The sequence below is a fragment of the Polypterus senegalus genome, chromosome 5 (genome assembly GCF_016835505.1).
Source record: "Polypterus senegalus isolate Bchr_013 chromosome 5, ASM1683550v1, whole genome shotgun sequence".
Taxonomy (NCBI): Eukaryota; Metazoa; Chordata; class Cladistia; order Polypteriformes; family Polypteridae; genus Polypterus; species Polypterus senegalus.
Genome location: NC_053158.1, coordinates 168060907 through 168086409, shown reverse-complemented (window position 1 = coordinate 168086409; position 25503 = coordinate 168060907). Strand labels below are relative to the sequence as shown.

General features: G+C 37.2%; 1 protein-coding gene across 2 annotated transcripts in view; it reads right to left on the bottom strand.

Moving 5' to 3' along the window:
- The window catches only part of ptprn2 (protein tyrosine phosphatase receptor type N2), a 1088657-nt gene that overhangs the window by 663058 nt on the left and 400096 nt on the right, over positions 1-25503 (bottom strand). Inside the window, exons 6-9 of one of the 2 annotated variants that reach the window (XM_039753609.1) lie at positions 18867-19368; positions 4661-4912; positions 3389-3435; positions 2186-2595 (exon numbers count right to left, since the gene is read on the bottom strand). In XM_039753609.1, coding sequence (XP_039609543.1) covers positions 2186-2595; positions 3389-3435; positions 4661-4912; positions 18867-19368 — 1211 coding nt within the window. The remainder of the gene's footprint in view (positions 1-2185; positions 2596-3388; positions 3436-4660; positions 4913-18866; positions 19369-25503) is intronic. The other variant, XM_039753610.1, reaches the window with a different exon arrangement.

The following is a 25503-nucleotide window of genomic DNA, read 5'->3' as shown; positions in this document are numbered from 1 at the left end:
GAGACGCACCAGTTGAGGTCGAGATCATCATGCTGAGTAGTTGACAGCAGAAGCATTTAGATGCTCCTAGGAATCCTGCAGATGCTAGCAGAGGCATCAGGAAGACGGAGCTGTGCTTCCTGCAACTCTGAGAACACTGAACGGAGGTACCTGACACAGAAAGTCATTCAGTGATACCTTGGACATGGGTGAACAGGGCATAATGAGAGAGAAGGATATTAAGTTTCTTACAGGACACTGTTTTATACTTGATTATTTATTTGTTGAGATTTTTACCCTCTGCTTTGTTTTGATTGGCAAATAAAAAGCAGTAATTGCATGTTTACACCTGTCTTTGCTGTGATATGTGTTCTTCCAGTTTCAATCCCAGTTTCATGGCTATTAATTTTTCCAGGTTCAAGAAGGAGTTGGCAGCTGCAGAAAACCTGGGCATCAATGATATACAGCCGATCCTTAGGGCTTGAAAGTCTGAGAGAAACAAGAGCCAAGATGGCATTTTTCTGCTCTCTTGTTATGGTGTAGTAAGGTGTTCAGCCCTACAGAAGGAATGTGCAGTAGAACTAATGTTTTTCCAAGTCACGAAGATCCAATAATGGTAAATTTGGGAATACACTGAGGATATACCCTTGGTTGGGCCCCACAGGAGAAGGAACAGACATGTCCAACTATAGAGACAAACAAAGCTTGCCTGAGAGAGCCTAGAAATGCTTCATAAGTACAAGGTGACTTTTAGGGAAGGGTGACTAGACCTGTCTGATTCAACATGCTGTCACCATAACTTTCATCAAGACAAAAAGGAAGTAGCTGAACTGAATTTACTTGAAGTGCATAAGCAGTATGGAACTAACTAGAAAATCTGATAGTCAGTAATGACTGACTTTTACATTTCCAGATTACTATGCCTCTTATGGTACCATCAGATGGAAGGAGAGTAGTATTTATAACAATTTCATTAAGTAACACCCTATATTCAATTCCTGTGCAACACATACTGTACAAAAAGGTCTGCTGTGTGTCTTCTAAGTGAAAAACACCATCAAGGAACTCAAGCGGCTGCTGTACTATTTAAAAACCATTCTACAGTTTTCAAATAATTAATGAAATCATCAAAGTCCATCACTAAAGACAAAAGTCTTCATTACTAGATAAATCCTGTCTCTAATCTATTTTGGAATGTAAATCAGAATGACACTGTGACAGCAACAGGTTGCCTGAGGTTATCCATTTGTAATATACAGTGTAGTAAGGCTAGAAGGGTACGACTTGTACATTTGTACGTCAAAAAACTATACCAACCATGTGTAGTGGCTACCAAGGTTGGGAGATGGTAGCAATCTATCCCATGGCAATAAGTTAATCTCACGAATACACAGTATTTCAGCTGCTGACAGCTTTCAACCTTCAAAAATTAATTTCAAGATGAACAAAAAAAGTAGAAGTGGACTAAGGATTCCTCTCGATTTCATAACAAACAATATGAAGGATGGTAAGCATAGCATTTCCGTAAAATGTCCACCATACTGACAATATACAATCTTTTTATTGGACTGGATTGGCTCTTCTGTCTGTCTGTAACCTCTTCTACTGATATCTAGTTTCAAAGCTGAGGAGTGTCTCTACTCCTTTTAGAATATTGCATCACCTGATCACTTCTCGACAAATAACTGTCTTCAGAACTACATAAATATTAATCCATGTCAAATTGGCATCCACTCTGCAAGACCTTTGTTCAAATATCTTTCCTTGTTTTCCTCATTATATTTGAGGCTCTTAGAGACTCACAAATTGCCTACATTGAAAATACGAGGGACGTTCAAAAAGTTTCCGCACTTATATTTGCCGCTCTTATATTTTCATTGGGAATGGTGGAGCCGGGAGGAGTAGTAATTTGGAATTAAAAAGTTGGTACAACGCTAGGAAAATTGTATCACAAACAAAGGTGAGTATATAGAAAAGTGATGTCATTTGTTTTTGAAATTCTTAATAAATAGAGTTAAAAAAGTGTTGAATGCCCCTTTGTGAAATGTCACTTTTTGAATGTCCCTCGTAATATGTAAAAGTATACTGAATCTTAATGACCAGACCTTTATATATTTAATTGCCTGTAAAAATGGAATATAAAAGAAATTTGGGCTTTAAGTATAAATTTGTTTTAAATAAAATGGGATAAAAAGCAAATACTCACTCTTTATTGGTTACAATATATCCATATTCATCATTATTTTCACTGCTAGAAGCAGATTTCACATCCAATTGTATCTCCTCCTCAAACTGCATGTCCTTCTTTTGGGGCTCAGAGTAGGTGCTTTCATCAACAACAGGGCCTTCATGAATCCAGCGCTGAAGCTCTGCTGCTTCTTTCATGTTCTTGTCTACTTCCTCACTCTTTTTCTCTACAGAAAGGGCTTTCTGGATGGTTCTACTCTTTACATTCTCCACTCCAGTTACAACTGGTTCTTCAGGAATTTCACTGGAGTCATCGGATCGTACTGATTCTATGCTCTGGGACTCCTGAGATGCACCTTCCAGGAAAGGGGATGTAGTAATTGGGTTCCTATCCAGATACTCTATCAATTTTGCAACCAAGCTGGTATCCTGTAAGAAACAAGCAAAGCAAATGTATTGTCTTTTATTTACGTCCACTATTGCAACTAATCAAAGATAATACAGCTGTCTTCTATTATAGTCTCTTATTAGGGAAGACTGTTCTCAGGTACACTGCTAGCCTAAACAGTTATATGAACCCACTAATAAATTATTAAATTAAATAAACGTACTGCTGCAATAACATGAAGTGTGTAAAAATCCTTAGACAGAATAATAATGTTGTGGTTATAATAATAGAGTGGTAACAAGCCCTCCTCCAAACTATGAACTGGCAGACATTCATTAGGATATGAGCACAAAATTAATTTTATACTCACTACTTTTTAATATTTCCTCTGTCATAGGAAAAATAAATGAATTAACCTTTCCACTTCTACTTACTCTTCTGTTTTATGAAAAACCCTTACCCAATTCAGGGCCATAGCGAAGCAGAGCCTATTCTGCTATCACCTGGTGTCAAGCGGGAGACACTCCAGCACACTGGTGTAATCTCATTTCACACTTGTATGCACCAAAAACTGCATGTAGTGGTCCAAATTTAGTGTCACTGACTAATAAACATTTTTGGAAGTTTAAAGGAAAAACCCAGGTGGCCATCAGCAGAGTGTGCAAACTCCACAAAGACCAGGCCGGGATTCAATCAGGTAGCCATGACAAACATTGTACAGTCATTTCCTGTACCTCTTACGTTTTACATTCACAATTTTTAGTTTGCCATTAGTTGTAAAGTTTAACCAGTACGTACTGTGATGGAATATAAAAATAATAAAAGAACGAATACCTTTTCAGATGGAATTTTATCATCTTCTTCTTTTTCTAGCTGTGTCTCTGTTAACAACAAATGAAAAAAAATAATCCAAATGTTCCATACAAAAAAAAATACAAAAACAAAGCATGCAGAAATATTAATAAAATGTAAGAAACTGTTTACAAACTCTAAGAAATGTACTGAAAGAGAGATTTGCTCCAGGTAGCCAAGAAGCTGCTAGCTACTTACTGTGGTGCATTAAAGGGGGTTGGGTTACAGAAGGAGGATAAGGTATTACCGAGCCCTGAAATAATGTAGAATTGCAGATTATCATTTTGATTATTGAAAGCAGATTATCTCCTATTTTTAGAATATAGATATAGCAGGAATTTATCCATTCAGAACATAAAGTAAACAAAAACAATAATGGACCACTTTGTCAATGGGATAAAATAAAATCGCAGGAAACTGACTCACAACTCAAGTGGTGTAAAGAAATTACAATGAACAACAAAAAACTTACCCAAATTCGAAAAATATTAAATCACTTGCTTAGGCGAGCTCACAGCTACTTAAGATTTACAGTTTAAATTATACGCAGAAGCCATGGATGCATTACATATCACTTGCAAACATCCCATGACTTTCATCATCTAATCTCATCTCCCCATCCGCTTTTCCTGGTGAGAGCCATGGAAGCAGCAGACCAAGCACATCAACACAGACTTCCTTGTCACCAGTTACAGATTCAAGCTCTTCCTGGAGAATTCCAAGGTGTTCCCAAGCCAGCCATGAAATATAATCTCTCCAGTGTGTCCTGGTTCTACTGCAGGGTCTCCACCCAGTGAGGCATGCCCAGAGCAGATGTAGGGGGAGCCACCCAGGGTACATTTTTCTGACATGCCCAAACCAATGGAGGACCATTAACCCTAGTCTGAGGCTCTCCCAAATCGCTGAGCTTCTCACCCTATCATGCATTGTCATCCTGGCCATCCTGCTAAGAAACCTAATTTCTGCCACTTGTAATCAAGCTCTCATTCTTCTAGTCATTACCCACAGCTCAAGACTATTAGTGAAGATAGGGATATAGTTAAACTAGTAAACTGAAAGCTTTGTCTTTAGACTGAGCTCTTGCTCCACCACCACAGACCGGTATGGTGCCTGCAAACACCTAAATTCCCTGGTCTGAATCACTTCCTAATAATCTGTCTCAGACCAGTTAAAGTGCATTCCTTTTCCCTGGCTTTACCTCTCTCCTCCTATACATTCAGATTTAGGAGTAAGAAACATTCTGGTTCTACTTACTTTGGAGTGTATTACCTGGCATTGCATCCTCTTTTCCTAATGATTTTTCTGAGAACTCCTGTGGTTTGAAAAATGAAAGTCTTTTCATTTCTTTTTGCCCTTTAATAGGTTTTTGGCCAACACTGTTGCCGTCTACAACTTGCAATGCCTGAGCAATCACATCAGCAAGTTTGTCCAGGTCTTTGGGACTCAGGTCCTCCACATTGATATTGTGCTTCCCCAGTTCTTTGACCATAGTCTGAATGAAGTTTTCTGAAAGTATCAAAAAGACAGGTTCTCTACTTTTAGAACAGTTGGTCTTGGATCACAATCAGCAAACCCAAATGAATCTTAATCACATACATTTGGAGAAATAATTATTTCATCACTTGATTGTCTAAAATAAAAGCTCTACAGCAAAAACTCTTTTTTACTTGTCCATTTCCAGTTAATATAACAATTTTATAAAAATAATATCCTAATACTATGCATTTTGTTCCTTCATTGTTAAATACCACTTGGGGTAGCATTTTGTTTGCTTTTCAGGAGGTATTTCTGTTTTTATTAAATGGATCTCAGCAGTATCTTAAGTTATATACAGTATGTATTTTTTTAATTTCTGTTTTGCCACAATAGCTCTACCACTAAGCAGTAAAGCAAATATACTTTTCCTTTATTCCTCTTTCATAGTAACACACAACAAGGAGTAACATTTACAGGTAAACCTGTGTCTGAAAACAGTCATTGAAAATGTTTTTCAGGTTTTAGCAATATTTGACAAAATGTAGATATGAAGTGTATAATGCCTGAAGTCCAAATATCAAATAAACACTTTCACAAAAGGTACAAGTATAACAAAACATGTGCGCTTTTATTCAAGAATATAACTGCAGAAAAAGAACTTGCGTTAGGAAACGACATTGACACACCCTTAATATGACCACTTTGGTGGAGCAGCAGTAAGAAATGCTGACTGGTAATCAAAAGGTCGCCGGCTTGATCCCAGACACCTCTGTTTTGAGAAGTGAACTGCTCTTATTCTTACTATTACAGAATAAAAACATATATTTGATTTGAGTCTGTAACAGCTGGTGTAAATTTATCAGTCATGTTCATGCTCGCCCTGATCTGACACTGCTGTTTTCAAAATACAGACATGCTATAGCAGAGGTGAATTCAGATGAGGATGAGGTTCTACATCAGAGTGAGAAAACTGAAGCCATCCCCACAAGAAACATCCACTCACATATAAGAACAACGCAGCTGCACCAGGCATGAAGATGAAAGATGGCACCGTTGGGATGCAACAACAAGTCAGGCGTCATCCTGCCATTCAGTATGCCCCTCACATGTCCTTCCAACAAAACAGCACGGCTTACAGAGCTTGCCAAGGTATCGTGCAAAGTCCTGTTTGTGATTATGTTTTGTGATGGTCTTTATATAAAAAAACATGTATATGTTACTTATATAAAAACCAGATCGAATGTTATTTACCTATATTTATTTACTTATCTTCCTACAGTGTAAAGTCACAAGTAAACTGTAGAGGTTCCTATGTTTGATCGACACGGGCATGCTGACAAAGTACATGTGTACTATTCCATCTCCATCAACGTCCCGGGAGATGGAATAGGCACATGACTGTGGACAACTCAGGTCATCAAAGAAACACAGTATTGTATCTTACCTCGCACTCCTTTTAGTCTCACTGTTTGGTCTTAGGGTTTTCTCATTTCTTTTGAGACTTTTTACATAGTTTCATTGCTCGTGTCTTTGAAGACTCTTTGCTTCTTTTGACCCTACCTTTAATATTCAGATTTATGTCTTTCAGATCTTCATTTCGAATAATATTTGGATCTGTGTTCACTTCATACAGTTTAGCACTGTGCTTGCATTTAGCAATTTTATAATTTATTTCTTTTTGTTTCAAGTTTACTACATGGAGTATTCTTTTTACAGTTAACCTTGATTGCATAACTGAATTATCACATTAAATATATTATTTAATAAATGAGCTGTGGCTTTTTGAAAAGGTTCATTTGATTTGGCTTTTCATTTTTTGGAAATTCTAATAACACCAACATTTTTCACAAAACTAAATATGAGAAATTCATTGTGCTTATTAATAAAGCATTTACAGTGGAACCTCGGTTCACGAACGTCTCTGAACACGTACAAATCGGGTTACGACCAAAAAGTTTGCCAAACTTTTGCATCTGTTCACGACCACAAACTTGGTTGACGAACAAGCCAGTTTCCCTTCCGGTTCATACGTGCCAATGATTTCCGCACGTGTTCAGTCTCTCCCTGTGCATTCAGTGTGAACTCTTTGTGCTCTATTTCGTTTCCCTTCTGGTTCGTGCATGCTGATGATTTCTGCACGTGTTTAGTCTCTCCCTGTACTGTACATTGTTCTTGGTGCATCACACAGAGGGACTCAAAACTGTAACCTCCTCTCAACCCGCTTCCACCTGTGGTATAGCAGGTCCACAGCTCCCGTCAAAAAGGCCAGTTTTAATAAATAATCACTGTACTCGCGGCTTAGCAAGGAGACGTGGTGGTGTGTGGCCGAAGCGGTTCCTGAGGAGTTTGTGATGTGGGCGTTTCTCACCTAAGTCCACAGGTGAGAAGTGGTCCGCATTCGTAATTGTTCCCAGGAGCTGCTGATTGCCACAACTGCCACGGCACTTCATAAATAGAAGCGCGAGTTGGCTAAAGGGGAAAAGAAAAGCACAGGAAAGAATGGGAGATTGCAGGAGAAGACAGGAAGCAGGAGGAGAAAGCTGATGCAGGAGAGAGAGAGAGAGCGAGCGCAGTCCTGGGTGTTTGTCTCAGTGTTATTAAATGTTTTTACATTTAGTTTACTATTGCACTGTGCATTCTATGGTAAAATTAACAATTTTTGTGCTTAAAAATCTTTAAAGTAAATATATTTACATACAGATCGTATGGTCTAGAACGGATTAATTGTATTTACATACAATCCTATGGGGAAAATTACTTTGGGTCACGACCAGAGTTTTGGAATGAATTATGGTCGTGACCCGAGGTTCCACTGTACTCCAGAAATGTTAGGACTATCACATGTTAAAATTGTTGTAAACTTAATCAAGTTGAATTAAGAATTGGAATAAAATGTAAATTCTCTAGGAGAAAAGCATTGCTGAAAAGACGCTTCTTAGTAGTTCATGGATTATAGCATTCTTCATTTGAAACCAGTCCTCAAAACTTCACAATGCACATTCTATTCATTAGCACATTTCTAATCTGCTCTTCAGAACAAACATGAGCATAGAGATACTAAAATTCTTAAAATAGCAAGGCATTCATTGTGATTTAAATACTGTCAAAGGTGCATTAGCTACAATATCAGAATGGCTACCACCTGGCTCTTTGAAATCAGACCATCAAAAATCTAATTGATTTTGTTTCACACAATAAAGCAGAAATTGATTCTTTGGTGTACAAAAGGCTTGTCCTGTAGAATAAAATAAGAATCAAAACTGATTATAAGGCCTTCAGCTGAAAGATTAAAAACACTGGCTCACTGATTTGGGGTTTATGATGTAGAAAAAAAAAACATTTCAGGCACAGCATGGAAAACATTTGGTTTGAAAAGATACCTTGATTTTTCCATTATGTATGTTCAAGAAACATACATTCCCTAATATACAACTAGCATCTAATCTTATGGTTATGGGTTATGTGAGTTTATTTAATTACTGAATACTCTTTCTCGGTCATTTCATTTGGGACATGATTATTATAAGTGAATAATTAGAAAGTTTAAATATTTAATTGTTACTAAAAGCTTGCAGTTATCCTTTTGGGTAAAAATACTTGTCTCTGCAACAACACTTTCTTCGTGTTCTTCTGCAGCATATCAGCTGCAGCCTCTGCATGGACCTCTACTTTCAGTTTGACTAAAGGATTTGTAGTCACTAAAATAGTCTAAAATAAAACAAGTCAATCAAGTTTGACTCTACATTTATAGTATGTCTGGGGGTTCTTTTCATTTCAACACCTAAATGTTCCTGCACGAGAGCTATAATGTTCAAGTGTACAGGACAGACTGCCATTATCCATTTTGCTTAAAAAATATCTGCCAAACACTCTTAATGTCAGCTAAAGTATTTCAATTCACTCTTCACAGGGCCTCTTCAGAATGCAGTCTCTTCACCTTATCTGATAAATATGATCAATCTCCCAGTGATTCCTCAGAGATGTCTCCTGAGGCACCATCTATATACTTGCTCATAATTATAAGGAACATAACTTAATGTTTGGCAACCTTGATGGACAAAATTTTCTAAAAAGGATGGGACCATGCAGACTAAAGAAAACAGTGGCAAGATGTCTATTCATTGCTTTAAAAACACTAACACACCCCGAATCTGCTCTTTCTTACTCAAGCTCACTGTTCTTAAACTGGTCATACATTTTGCTGTCATTTTGCCTACAGGGTGTGGTTGTAATAAAGGCTGGAGAAACCTCCTTTATTCCAAATGGTAATCTGGTACAGGAATGGAAGTGTGGAAGACTTGTCTATATTGGAATTGGATGAAGAGGCCACAAGTCCAAACCTTGCTATGGAAAGCAAGTGCACGAGCAAGACAGACCTTGTACAAAGAGTGACAAGCTCATCTTGCTAACAATGGAGGCTGACTGATCACCAGCTGCCCACCAGGTATAACTTTGCTTATAACCGAGGACACTCTATCTAAAAAAACCTCAAAGAGAAAACTGCAGTACCACCAACAACTACAAGATACAACCAAGGAGAACAACAAGAGCTCCCGAACAAAGAAGAAGAAGTGTGTTTAAGCTTCTTTCACATGTACTGGAAAAGACCAACCAGAATTATTAATTGCAGTTTAATAGGATAAAGCCAGCCAATGTATTATGGTATTTTGTTAACAGAAACATAATAACCTTTGTGAATGTTAAGTCTTTAACTGTTAAATGCTTTTTTCTAAATTCAGAGATGAGCTGAGATAGGATTCATAATTTATATTCCTTCCGCTATAGAAGAGAAAAAGTTCAACTTACTGTAGCTTTTGAAATTTTATGTTTTGTGTTGTTTATTATCTTTCTTCTATATCTAGTGTATCTATATGCATATATATCTATACATATACTTGCATATATCCATCTTCTATTATCCTTATGTTGTAAATAAATATCATTATTTGGTTTACTGCAGCTTGCATGATTTTGTTATTTGCTGAAAATAAGTCTGTCAACACGTTTGAGCTTCAATAGAGAAGGTGAAAGTATGCTGATTTATGAACCTCATTCATAAACTGTATAGATCTCTTCATATTTCTGGGGTCCCAGATGGAAGGTGAAACAGAGATCCCTGTTCCCGGGTGGAAATCTTATTTTTTTCTTTATTACTGCCACTGCCAAAGCATAGACTGATAATTAATTACCTGATTGAGTAACATCAGTCTAGTGTTTCCTACTAGAATACAACATAGTTTAAGGAAGAGACTTGGATTTGTAGACCTGGTTTACTTTTGTTTTTTAATTTTTTTTGTTTTTAGGGTTTTAACATAACAGCTGACATCATTCCTAATTTTAAGTACTTCTATAATGTCACCTCTCACTTTATAGTTGTGTAGGGTGGAAAGATTCAACTTCTTATTTCCATATAGATCATAGTCTACAGTTATATTAATAAGATGCTCTCTTTCTTGTAATTAGAAGAACAGAAAAAGTTTCACAAGAATGGCATTTTCAGCTCAAAAAGGGTTGCCAATTGTATCCACCTAATTTCTTGAAAGTAACATGTAGTTGAGATTTTGAAGGTACCTAAAGTTGTAATCTCTAACACACTACTAGGTAATCCACTTCAATTTCTAACTTCTGTGCAAAATTTCCAACTCTGTCACCATGTTCTTGATATTTTTAAGCAATAGCCTGGATCCACTGTACTAATATTTTTCATAATTTAAACACTTCAATCATTTCACCTCTTAAGCTCAGTTTGATGAAACTGAAAAGGTTCAACTCATTTAATTTTTCCTCATAACTCATACTCTGCAGCCGTGGAATCTGCCTAGTCACTCTTTTCTGGACTTTATCAAGCGTTTCAATGTCCTGTTATAGTCTAGAGATCAAAACTTCAAATTTCATCTGCCACAACTCTGTCCAAGTTATTCTTATTCTATACAAGTTTCTCTGTAATGATTCATTTGATGATTGATATGATTCTAGATCATATACAGTGGAACCTCGGTTCACGACCATAATTCGTTCCAAAACTATGGTCGTAAACCTATTTGGTCGTGAACCGAAGCAATTTCCACCGTAGGATTGTATGTAAATACAATTAATCCGTTCCAGACTGTACGAACTGTATGTAAATATATTTTTTTAAAGATTTTTAAGCACAAATATAGTTAATTATACCATAGAATGCACATCATAATAGTAAACTAAATGTAAAATCATTGAATAACTCTGAGAAAACCTTGAACAACAGAGAAAACTAACATTGCAAGAGTTTGCGCTATAGCCTTATGAGCCGATCACTGTAAACACTTTTTTTTAAAATGAGTTTTAAGCACAGGGGGAAAAAAAGGAACATTAGAACAAATACGAACTTTATTTAAAAACCAACCACAAGCAACCAAGAAAGTAACATTGCAGGAGTTCATGCTAATAGCCTTACGACCCGATCGCTGTAAACACAGTTTTAAGCACAGGGAGAAAAAGAAACATTTGAAAAATCTGTAGTTTAATAAACCACCAAGAAAAGTAACATTGCAACAAATCACACTACAAACCACTCGCTGTAAAACTTTTTAATGAGTTTTAAGCACAGGGAAAAAAATGAACATTTGAAAAAAGAGAAAAGTAACATTGCAACAATTCACACTACGAACCGAAAAATGAACATTTGAAAAATCCGTAATACAAAAACTAACCATAAACCACCAAGAAAACTAACCATGCATGAGTCGAGTTCTGGCATGAAGTAAGGAGGAACTGGTTGGAGAGGAGATTACAGTTTTGAGGGATAGTCTGGTTCCGATGGAGGGATGTTTTCCTTCAGGTGTTTTCTCTGTTGCAATTTCTTGGGTTTCTGTTTTTTTTAGCTGTTTAGCTGGTGGATCAGACTTGGAGGGTGTGCCGGTGCATTGTCCATTAGAAGAAGGCATTTTTTAGGCAGGGGTTTCTCTTCGAGATATAGCATTACGGCGGAAGCGAAAGCCTCGTGCAGCCGTTCCAAAAACAAGGTCCTTGTGACCCAACCCTTCGTGTTTGCCCTCCACATCGAGGGCAGTCTGGCTTTGTTTACATTGTGCTGCTTGAAAGCACGAGTTTCTCGAATTGGTAAAAGAGTAGCGGCTTGATTTTTACATTGCCACTAGCGTTAGCACACAGCAAAACGGTTAACCTGTCCTTTATTGGTTTATGCCCGGGCATAGCCTTCTCTTCCTGGGTAATGTAGGTCCTCTTCGGCATCCTCTTCCTGAACAATCCGGTCTCGTTGCAGTTGAAGACTTGTTGTGGGATGTAGCCTTCATCCTCCACTAATTTTGTGAAATTTTTCACGAATTCTTTCACAGCTTCAGTGTCGGAACTAGCAGACTCTCCATGCTTTACCACACTATGAATGCCACTTCTCTTACGAAAGTTTTCAAACCATCCTCTATTGGCTTTAAATTCCTCACTTTCGCCACTCGTAGTAGGATAGTTTTGCAGCAATTTGCCATGAATCTTCCTGGCTTTCTCGCAGAACACCGCCTCGTTTACGCTATCCCCAGCAAGTTGCTTCTCGTTCAGCCACACAACAGTTTTTCCACCTCTTCCAGCAGTTGACGCCTCTGCCTGGTTAACGCTGTAACTCATTTTGCAACATCAGCTGCTTTAATAGATTCTTTCTGATTTAGAATAGTCAAAATCATAGATTTTGACTTCTTGTACTCGGCGGCAAGATCAGTAACACGAACGCCACGCTCATACTTTTCAACAATTTCTTTCTTTACTTTGATTTCAATTTTCTTCAAAACTTTCTTCTCACCACTCTTCACTTGCTTAGAAGCCATCGTTAACTGCAAAAGCACACGAAATACTGTAGAGCACAAAGAGTTCACAGGTAAAGCACGCACGTCTGACTGAGAACAATGAACAGGGAGTGGCTGAACATGTGCTTAAATACAGTAATCGGGATGTACGAACTGGAAGGGAAATGGAATAGAGCACAAAGAGTTCACAGCGAAAGCATGCACGCACGTGCAAGCACGCACGTCTGACCGAGAACAATGCAACACGTGCGGAAATCATCGGCACACACAAACCGAAAGGGAAACTGGCTTGTTTGTATACCGAGTGTGTGGTCGTGAACGGAGACAAAAGTTTGGTGAACTTTTTGGTCGTAAACCGATTTGTACGTGTACCGAGACGTTCCTGAACCGAGGTTCCACTGTACCATCCAAACCTAGCTTGGGATCATCTACAAACTTAACCACGTGTAAAAAAAAACCCGGTCACAGACAGAAACACCAGATGTCCACAACACACATGTTTATTTTGCGACACAACACAACGATGGTGCACAAAACCCCACACTAACTCGGTCCTTATTCCTTCAGCCGCCTCCACACCTCTCTCACAAGCTCCGTCCTCTTCCACCTGACTCCGGCTCCAGAATGAAGCGAGGCAGCCTCCTTTATACTGCACCCGGAAGTGCTCCAGGAGTCTCCAAATTGACATCTGGCAGCACTTCCGGGTGTGGCAGAAGTGCTGCATAGGAACTCTGCTCCTCTTCTGGCAGCACTTCCAGGTGTGGCGAAAGTGCTGCATGCCCAGACTCTGGAGTTGTTCAGGCACCCCCTGGTGGTGGCCTCAGAATTTCTGAGCTCCAATTCCGTGGCCCCGATGTAAACCAAGGGGGCTGCCCTCTTGTGTCCTGGGGGAGATACTCCTAGTAGTATGCCCATAACCCCGGTCTTCTCTTCAAAAGGGCGTCCCGTCTGGGCAAGATCCCTGGCCGTCCATCACACATGCTATTTATATTCCTACCCACATCATTTATATATATATTTAAAATAGCAGCAACAACACCACTGTTAACATCTAATTCTGATAAAGATCTTCACTCCATAACCATTTTTATTCTGTGGTTTGGCCAGTTTTTAAACCATCTATACTCTATGCCCTGAGCTCCCACTTCTTTTACCTCTAATGCCCATTGGACCTTACCAAATGCTTTCTGAAAATCAAGATAAATAGTGTAACGTGTATCTCTTTGATCCTTTTGCTGCTTCCTGATAAAATCCCAGCATATTAATAAAACATACCTTCCCCTGTCTGAACCCATGTTTATCATTTGCTAATACTCCTGCTCCTGGCATGCGCTGCTCAATCTTTTTCTTAAAAATATATTCCATAAATGTACATGTGATGCAATTTAAGCTTATTTGCCTGTAGTTACTTGGATGTACTGTACTTAATGACTCTTTTTATATAACAGGATAATATTAGCTATTGACCAGTCCATACAGTATGTGATCCATAATATGCAGACCAAAAGTGCAAGCAATACTCTAGATGCGTTATCAAAAAAAGTGTGTTATACATCTTAAGCATCACGTTTCCATGACGTTCATATTCATCAGAGTATACTTTTTTAGTTCAAACTCCTATTAGCCTTTTTAATCACTCCTATAAATTCCTAGACTATGGACAGCCATGAATCTACTGGATTCAATTTTTTCCTAAAAGGTACACATTTCAACTCATCAACTTATAATCAAATTTTATAGTTTCCATCCTTAATATTATCTTAATTAGCATCTAACAGTTTCAAACCTGTTTAATTCTGTAAAGTGTTGCAGGGGGTGTGACCATATCCCAGCAGCAAATGGGCACAAGGCTGGAAATGGCCTTGGGGAGGGCTTTGTTTAGTCACTGGGCTCACTCTCATAAACACTGACACTAAAGCTAACACCATTTCACATAACATGCATGTCATTAGGGATGTGTAAGGAAAATTAGAGTACCCGGGGAAATCCACACACAAACTCCAAGGACACCTGGTTGATCTGGTTAAACAACACTGTTAACAACTGTGCTACCTTTTTACATACATTATATAAAAAGATAAAATTCATTATAATTCAATGAAAAAGATTCATTCAAGTGTGTCTTTTCTATTGGTTCATCTGTAACGATTATGCTTACTCTAGGCTACCTGCTAATCCAACATTTATCATCAGCAAGCTAAAGCAAACGTTTGTCAGACATTTACATAAATCATTTAAATAAATTAAACAGAGCAGCGAATCCCACTCTTAACATCAGCAAACTCATACCCTCTGTTGTCCTACTGCATCTGATTTTAGTACATTGTTCTTAACCTGTTCCACTGAATTTAAATTAACTTCTTTAAGCATTAGAAATTTGCTGGTTGAAAAATACATTTAATAGCGTTAGGATTGTGACCATGGTGCTGCTCTTTCTCTGAAACAAACTAAGGTCAAAGGCCAGTGGCATAGGTTAGAGCTTCTATTGATTCTGTCCATTGTTTCTTCAGCTCTAGTCCCACTGACCCAGAAGAGAAGGCACAGTCCATGACCTGTCTCTGCCCAGCCATAAAAGAAGTCACTCCTGTAACAGGCTAACACATGAGAGTAAAGAGACAGGCTCCTTTTCGAAAACAGAATGTGGGTGAGAGAACAATAGGGTGTCTGAGAAAAAGAGAGGATTATAAACATCAATGATTCAGATTGCACAACATTAGCTGCAAGCAGTACGTATACATGCTTCCAATGCTGACAACACTTAAAAATAAATAGAAAACATAGACAGTTCCCCAAATTGTTCTTCTTGCCTTTAGCAGGCCATTTACAATGGTTAGTTTTTCTACACTGTCACTTCTAAAAATTGTGTTATGCTCACCACTTGCTAATGCTTGAATAATCTCTATTTTCTGAACTATATGATTGGCATCTTATTTGGGGTTGGTTCCTGCTTTGGGTTTGATGCTACCTGACAGTCTGTTGCACTGTATTATAATTAGGTGGTTCATAAAACAGATGGATAAACAGAGAATATCAATAAAAGTGTTCTTTCTTGGTGGTCATTTGGCACGTCTAGTATGTGTTTGGTCGGGTTGTTGTTGTTTGTTATAACATTACTATCCATTACTATCGATGCATCTTCATCTTTAGTTATCTGCCATAAGGGAGGACTTTAGATCACCTTTTACCCCAATGTTCTCTGAATTCTGCTCTTCTTTTCATTTCATGGTATGATTTACATTCTTTCAGGTAATATAATGTGTCTTGCCATGGCCTTCCTCTTGATTTCTTTGCCACCAATTTACCCTCCCGCACTATTTTAAACAATCCACCTCCTCTTAGTACATGTTCCATCCAGTTTTGTTGCCTTCTTCTCACTGTTTCAAACATGCTCCTTTTTCATAAATCCTTTACAGCACTTTTACATTGGATAATTTATCCATCTGATCTTTCCATCCTTCTCCTCAGCCACAATTCAAATGTTTCTAATCTATTTATATCCCCTTTCCTCAATGTCCATGTTAATGCTCCAAACAATAATATCCAGATTACTGTTTATATTATCTTTTCTTTAGTGTTCTATCCATTCTGTTTCCTTTTTGCAATGAATACTGCTTCATTCATTGCTGTAGGTGTTTTTTTTTCTTCATCACTTCCTCCATTACTTGACAGCAAGGTCTGACACAAAAAAAGAGACTATATCTGTAACTCTTTTTATTTAACAAATTAAGAAAATTAACTATGATCACATTCAAAATGTTCCATTTTGAGGTTTCACGTAGCTGGATATGATGCTGTGAATTTTCAAACCAAATCCGCAGATCATTTTCTGAAAGGCTGTTGAGGATCTCTGTCGTTTTGCTTTTGAATCTTCTACTGACAAAAAATGGGTTCCTTTAAGCACCAACTTATGCCATTTAAAAACGTGCACAAGACATGCAATCTTCACTGTATGCCTCAGCTAACAACTGAAAAGTTTCGGTTGTGGATTTCTTCAGTTTCATAAGAAACTTGATGTTAACTCGCTGCTCACTCTTGCACATCTAAATTGGAACACTTGTATACTCATACTGAGTGAAGCAATCGAGTTGAGCCTTTTGTCACTGTGACAAATTAGAACATGTTTCTTTCTCCCCTCCCACTCTTGGTTCCCATCCCAAGTTATAGGATTGGTCTCATTTTTTTGGTGTTGGATGTGTTCTCTAATTTTTATTATTATGGGTTTTGTTGTTCTTTCCATTGATACAGACATCACGTTTTTTTATATTGATCTTCATTTTATAAATCTTACATGTGTAATCTAATTTGTACATGAGTTTCTATAGTATGAAGAAGTAATGAAGAAATTGCTTGCTGTTACTGCTTTATCATCTGCAAATCTTACCCCTGACTTGTTGCTTGTCAGTGCTTCTGTTATTATTCTCTCAACCTTGATGTTAAACGGGATTAGTGAGAGTGAGCATTCCTGTCTATTATCTCCTCCAATTTGACATTCCTCTCTTAGTCCATGTATGGTTCTTACTTTTGCTGACTGGCTTCTGTCCCATCTATATACTGTATTCTTATATCTCTCAATATTTGTAGCAGTTTTACTCAGTCTACTCTGCTAAGTGGTTTCTCCAGGTCCACAAAACAGACATATAATTCTCTTTATTATACACTAGGCTTCTATCACTAAATATCCTCAGCACTCTGATAGCGTCTCTCATTTCCCCAGCCTTTCATAAATCCAAATTGATGATTTTCCATATAGTTTTCTGCTTTTAATTCTCCTCTTTTTCTATCAGCCATTACCTTTGACACATATGATAATAAGCTTTTAGTTCTATAGTTTTCACAATTTATTGCATTTGTTTTTTTCTTTGGTATTGGTATTAACACCACTTCCCTAAAGTCATCTGATCATTCTCCTTCTTTACAAAGTTTCTTGTACAATCTTTTTAGCTCTCACTTCACTTTGTCCACACAATTTTTATTCATTTCTGCTGGTATGTTGTCTATTCCTGCTGTTTTACCATTTTTCAGTTCTTTTATTCCACGTTCCATTTCTTCCCCCATCAATTTTGGTCCAATCTCATCTTTATTAACTTCTTCTACCTCTTCCAGCTCCACCTCTCCTTTTACTGGCTTATTATTAGCATCATGCAATTCTTCTACTTTTTTTATCTTTCCTTTATTTTGCCTGGTTCCATTAGTGGTTCTTTATTTTTACTGTTTATTTTTGAACTATTATATTGTGTTCGATTGCTAAAAGTTTTTGTGATGTCTCTCACTTTTGCATACATGAAATGACCTTTCTCCTGATCTTCCAGGGATTCAAGTTCTTTGCACTGTTCATCCCAACATTTATGTATTGCTTCATCTGTGGTTCATCTCAGTTTTTTTTTTTGTTCACTTATAATTCCTCAAGGTCTCTTTCCAATTCGTCAATCTTCTTTTTTCATCTCTTTTATCATATCCGCTGTGATTTATGGTTTTTAAATCTTTTTCTCTTAATTTTACCCATGTTGTTTAAACCACTTGTAATTGTTCCTGGTTTTATTCGGTTCCATTTCTCATCACTCATATTTTCTTGGTTGTCTTATCTATCTATCTATCTATCTATCTATCTATCTATCTATCTATCTATCTATCTATCTATCTATCTATCTATCTATCTATCTATCTATCTATCTAAACTAAATCATTAACTACACTGGTGAATACCTGTTCCTGTGTTCAACTATTTAGTGTGTAAAGCCACCATTTCAATAGCATCCTCATTTGAATTTGCTTTATTGTTGTTATTCAAAAGGTATTATTTGGCTCTACTACATGTGTAATACTCAGCCTCACACTTGTTTTTTTCTTATTCTAAGTTAAATATTACCATTAAGAGCTGTTTTATATTCCTTTTATGCATATCTAAATTTTCTGTTTCCTCCAATGTACTGTATATGTTCACTTTTTGGATTTTTGCCATTTGTTCTATACAATGCATATCTATTTATGTTGAATTCATCCCTGTCTCTTGAATTTAGTCATGTTTGTGATTTTTGTCACATTTTAGGAAAACAGCACATTTATTTACTATTATTTAAGTATTACTTCAATTCATGTACTCATTTAACTTCATTCATTTAAATTCATTATGCTGCATACAGGAAGAAATGCAAAGATCTTTAATTTGATATAAAGGAAAACGTATATCTTACCATCCATTAAGCTGAGAGGATCTCTGTCAGCCACTGAGTTGGAGCTAGGTTTATAGCTCAGAACTTTTGGCCTCTGTGACACGTTGTCCTGTTTCAAATTAAGTGTTTTCTTGCCTTTGGAGCTGTCCATTTCTTCATTTTTAGCAAGGCCTTCCACCTGATTATTCTTAGATGAACGTGCACCACTTGTGTAACCAAGCAGTACCTTCGGCTTCCCATCAAGGCTCTTTTCATCAGTGTTCTGAGTGGCTATCTTCTTCACTAGATACTCTTCCAGAGCTGAAAGAAGAGTACGACTGTCGATGGACTGTTTGTTGGGGAAGTTCACCACTCCCAGTGGGAAAGAGGCTCTATCAGCCTGGAAAGGAGTAAAGAATTTTGCTGGCAGTGTCCTGTCCGAGTGTTTTGGCTGCAGAGGTGAGGCCAAAGGATACATGTGCCCTCTTCCCTGGGATTTTTGCCATAGGTAATCCCGTAACCTCTCTGTCTTGACTGCATCATTCTGCAATATGAAAATTGAGACCATTAGTGTTTTTGAACACTTTAAAAATTATACTTTTTAAAATTATAAAGACTTAAGAATTACAAAGTACTTCATATTTTGATATATTTTTTATCTTAGGGCAAGCTTCTTTAGGACAGTCACTATGGCAAAGTGGTTAGCATTTCTGCCCCACAGCTTAAGTGTCATGATTTTAAAACTATATCAAAGCATTATGTTTGTGAAATTGACACATCATTCCAGTATCTGTGAATGTTTTCACCCCACACTGCAACGATGCTATGTTGTTGTAACAATTCTAAATTGCACCTAAGTAGGTTTGTCCATGAGTGTGCCCTGCAATATATTGTTATCCTCTTCAAGTTTTAATTTTCACCTTTTGCCCAAAGCTATTGGGATAGGAACCAGCAACTTTAACTGGACTAGATAGGTTGTAAAAATGAATGGTTAAACGATACCAACACGGTTCCTTACTTCCTTGTTTTTCTGTGATATTCTAGCAGCCATATTTTTGAAAGAGTTTCCTTCATTTTTTATATGACAGTTGTAATCATTATTTTTTACTTTTTTTTTTTTTTACTAAAATTCAACAGTGCAGGGTACAAAGCAGTAACCAGCCTTTCATGTAGTGTCAGTCAATCACAAGGCACATTTAATTATAACCCCTGGACTTTCCTAACTTAAACAGTATCTCTTTTAGATGCAAGAGAAAACTTAAACACCACAGAAAACGTGCATTGGAATTTTATGTTTTTTATGTTTTAGGTTTTTTATGTTGTACTTCATGTAATTAATGATTGTTACCATGTATATGAAAGGTGTATATAAAATCACAATTGATATATTTTATTTGCAGAGGTGCTAAGTAGCAAGTGCACTCAAAGAAACATGAAAATGCCCCCTCAACCAAATACATCCATATTCTAATATTCTGAATCCTCTCATCCATGGAAGGGCCACAAATGTTACAGCCCATCCTAGAAGCACCAGCTGCAAGACAAAAACTAAACCATGGATCACTCACTTACTCACTCACTCATACAGGACCAATTTTGAGTCAGCAGTCAACCAAACACTTGCATGCTTGGTCTGTGGAAGGAAAATCAGAGCATCCTTCAACTGCCAGCCACAGCTATATGAGATGTACAATACAAATCCATCCATTCCATGGTCGTCTCAGTTTACAGTATAAGCATCTGTTAATAAATAAAACAGCTGAAATTCAACTCCTCGCTCCACCCTTTCATATACTGGCTATAACACGTTTAAATCAGCTAGTAAATAGAGGATGATCTGTTTCAATGATTTTATGGCTCTAATCTAAAATACACATGAAAAAGCATTACAAATCAGACAGCTAGACTGAAAAAACAATTCAAGGGTTACTAAATGTTCTTACATTCAAGGTACATTAAATAGCCAACAAGCTAATATGAACAAATCAGCATGCTCATTTTGCCAGTGAAGTCACAATGCTGATCGATTGCCTGCCACATTACCTGTAAAAAGCAGAGGGTGTGCATGAAGATTAAACAAGTGATAGATGCCATCCAGTGGCCACTGTGTGCATTTGTATCCACTTCCTCAAAGGGAACTCCATACACACAAGATTTATTTATACAGCTGCTATTTCACTGTTTTTATAAAGTTCATATGAAATTTTTAGAGAAGCAGCTTTAAAATGAGTGCCATTCTCCTTTAGTTTGACATTTTTCTCAGTGATTTCACTATACTCAATAAGTAAGAATCATACAAATGTGAGAATATACCAAACTGCAGGGTGGATGTGCTCGAGAAAAAAAGAATGCGTTGTGGCTGCCATTTCATCCATCAATAATGACATGCTATGAAGGGTCTGGGACAAATTACAAAGTAGGATTGTTGTGTGCCATGTGACACAAGGGGTGTATAGCGAGCACTTGTGAGATTAAGAAAAACTGCAAGAGTTCCTTTTATAAATACATAGAAAATATGCTCATGTGATGCGTAATTACCCATTAATACACTTTTTAATGTTTTAATGCATGTATGTGTATTTTGCTGCCACTAGCCTAACACTATTTTGTTGCATATTATACAAGAGTATTCAAAAAGTAAGCACTAAGGCCACTCACATTAAACACAGAGTTTATGAAACTTTTCTGTTAAACAATTATGTGCAAATATGCTTCAAGCCATTAAAGGGTATAACTGAACATTCACTATAGATGACCCGCCGTCTATAGTGGAAAGACTGAGGTAGGTAGGGAGGAGGCTCAGGGCGTTATCTTCCTGGGAGTGATAGATGACAGCCCCATTGGGTTACAGTGGTGCCTTGGTTTCCCACAGAGCTCCATGGGAGTTGGAGTTCGGCACAGGCCTGCAGAGTTCTGTGGGTGTTGCTAGGAGGTGCTGCAGGGGCTGCAGAGCCCTACTACGTTGGGCTTCTGCCTCAGCTGGAACTATTTCCAGATCTTACTAATGGGCCACCAGAATTGCTCCTGGGTACCGCATAAAAGGAGCCCGTCATCACTGCTCCTGGAGCCAGAGTCAGGAGGCAGAAAGAGACAGAGTGCTGTATTTGTTGTATTATTGGTGCTTTCTGTACTGTGCTGAGCAGGCGGGAATCGAGTGAATGCGTTTCCCACTAAAAAATAAAAAACTTGACTGGATGAACTTGTGTCCTGCATCCGTCTGTATTGGGTCTGGGGAGCTGAGCACTCCCTACAGGCCACAACATCAACTTCTATGTATGAAAATGGCACAGCATCTTGAAATATGGTAAACATAAAGGTGTATAGTGTCCTTTGAAATTTGTATGACAATGGCACAACCCTCAGTAAAGTTAATTGACAAATGGAAAAAGTAATGTGCTACAGTGCTTTGCATGTGACATACCATACACTTCAAAACTCACATCTTTGACATTGATTTCTTATGGGTGGGAATCAATGATTTCTTACCACAGTAAAACAAATGCATGCACAAGTTTGGAGATTACAAGAAAAGGTAGAAGCAATTTAAATTGCCTGCCTGTTTAACTAGAATATACTGACATTTGCACCAGCACTTTCAAATTAGAACATGACATTATATGTAACATTTATCTTTATATTTTGTTCACAGATAACAGTTTACATGCAACATACCATACCATTTTCTAAGCATGCATAATCCGGAGCAAGGCTGCAGGGGAGCTGGAGCTCAACCCAGCAAGCATAGGGCCAAGGCAAGAGCAATCCCTGGACAGGATACCAGCCCATCACAAGGTGAACACATAAACACACACTCACACACCCGGGCCAATTTTGCATCACAAACCCACCTAACCTGATGTCTTTAGAAAGTTATATTTCTTTTAACCCAATATTCACTCAAGACTCTTAATTAGGTTACCTATTTTGGGCCTTTACATAATACGTAATAGCAGAGGTATGTTTCTCGACCATATTATTTATCTGTATTTTGACAGTGTGTATAAAATGCTTGCAGTTATTATATGTAAATTAACCTAGCTGATTAAAGGAAGCTCTATGTCACATTTCTTCAGCCTGCCATGATGCTTTGAATAAGGCACATGGGGGCTCCTTCAGTCGATGTAGATAAAGAACATTCATAGCAATGGCTGAAGACTCTTTGGTGTTTATTAAGTAAATTTGTCCATAACACCTTTAAATAAGCATAAAAATCTGTGTCACATTACTTTCTGGAATTACCTTTATGTATTGCACTGTTTACATTTGGCAGCCATAATTTGCTGGGAGAAACAGCTAAGTGTACAGTGTTTTCGATTAAAAAAACATATACATTTTACAAATGCACCCGGGCAATAAAACATTGAATCTAACAAGGTAAAATATTTGGGCGCTGTACATGAATTTCACATGATCAGATAGATGTTACCTTATGTGTAGAAGGGAGAAGGGTCTCAGGGTGAAATATAGGTTCTGGTACGTTAACTGACTGGCATGCTTTTAGGCTGTAATAACCCCATTCGGGTGGAGATGGAGTTCAAGAAAAAGGAAGGAAATTTTGCTCCAGATCTTAAAGAAGTGTAGGCAGAGAATAGGGTGCAATGTTTCCAAAGTGGATTCAAGGAGAGTGTTGATCCTGGGAAGTGACCCAGAATAAAGCATTAATTATTTGAAAGGGGTAGCCTAACTGAAAGTGGGAGGAAGGTGCAACAGGTCCCTTTCCATTAGAAGAAAGAGCTACCTGGTGTGAAAACAATGAGCATGTAAGGTACGGAGACAAGCCATTGTTATGTGTGGAGACCCAGGTTTGTTAGAACCTTCCTGGTGTTTTCAAATACAAGTTTTATTGTATGTGTTTATATTTTTTTCTAGAATTTTACTCATGATCTTGGGTGGAAGTAAATACCTTGTTACCATGATTTCAATAGCTTGTATATTTTACTCACATCTATGCATCTTTTACCCAGAAAAAAATCAATATTTCTGATATTCATATTAAAGGGCATCTCTGATACCTACACTACTGTATCTGACTTCTTATAAATAATACGAATAACTTGTTCTTGAAAAAGCAGAACTAACAAGAATGTCAAATTGGATAAAGTTGGCATGAAAAATACATCTTCAGTCCATTTTCTGAACCTGCTCAACAAACACGAATTCTTATTTCTGAGTAACCTGCTGTACGTCAGTAATATAACAGGTTATGAAGTCACCTCAAATGCTGCATTTCTAACTTAATAGTGAGAACCACTGCATTTTATTAAGTGTTAGAACAATTAAATTTGTCAAATTATACTCCATTAAAAATCTTTACTATGGACAAAAAGTGAAAAAAAATATTAGAAATGAGACAGTGTAAACAGCACTTAAGGACAACACTTTGCAGCATTTTTAGGCAGGCCTGGGTTCTTGAATACAAATTAAGGATAAAGGGTCTAGACATTTCACCAACAGACATGAGTTCATATTTGTTTCCTCTGTAAAAATATATATTTATTTAGTTCAAGAGGCAGAATATTATCATGGCAAATAATTGGCAAAGTTGCATGTGTTAGTGTAAATGTTCTTTGGAATGAATTAGCATCCCAATTTTTCTTAAGAAGAATTTTGAGTTTGGCTGAGAAAACAAATAAGGAATGAGTGGTACATTTCCTTGTACTTTGTCTTCTATTCTACTTTACAGTTGGTTACCATTAGTTTTCCTCAAATCACAATTCATAATGGAATTGAAGTCAGTTAAACTGACTTTAAAACATCCAATGGGGAATTTATTTATAACTGAAACTTTGAGAACCAAAGGCTAAAAGGCATTGTTAGTGTGTGAACAAAACAGTAGTGAATACACAGAGTGAAGGACAACTTCATCCCACATTTTATGAAGTTTAATGAAACTCATTGTCGGATAAGCAGATAAGGAACAAATTGCTAAACTAAAAGCAGCTGTAGAATATGTATCAGATCAACATCGTCAGTGCTACCATATGTTTTCTGAGCATGGTGGGATGTTTAAAGTGAGACTAGCAATGCTGAAATGCACTTAACTAAAAATAGACAGGAAATTCAGAACTTGACTATTAAGGGTTCTTTTAGTGTTTTAGCACTAAACAAACATTCAAGGAAGAGGTGAAGTATATTAAAAACATTAAGGATATATGCTGAAAAGGAAATTACAAATATTCTCAACACTTACTGTATTTCTAATGTCTAGAAAACATATTTGTATAAAACGGAGATCAGGAAGACCCTAGTAATTATATACTATTTAAATTAACATTTACTACTGGAAAATTAATAGAATTAATTATTAAATAAAAGACTGAGCAGCATACATCAAGAGCAGGTGTATCAAGAAAAATTAAACATGGGTTTTCATGGCAATCACATTTCATTAACATGCTAGAATTGTATGAGTAAGCAACAAAAACTAATAAAATACTGTCAGAGCTGTATGTAAAATTATTTATTTTTATATTAGAAAAAGCTTCTGTTACCTTTACAGAGGCTGTTGATAAAACTAAAAAAAAAAATGGAAGTTTAAGGCACAGTGTACATGAGGGTACAAAAGTGGCTTAAAAACAGAAAGCAGTCATTCACAGTGCATAGAACTTTTTTGGAACTAGGTGAAGTAAAAATTAGAGTCTCTGAGGAGTCAGATCTGGGACCACTTCTCTTTTCCACA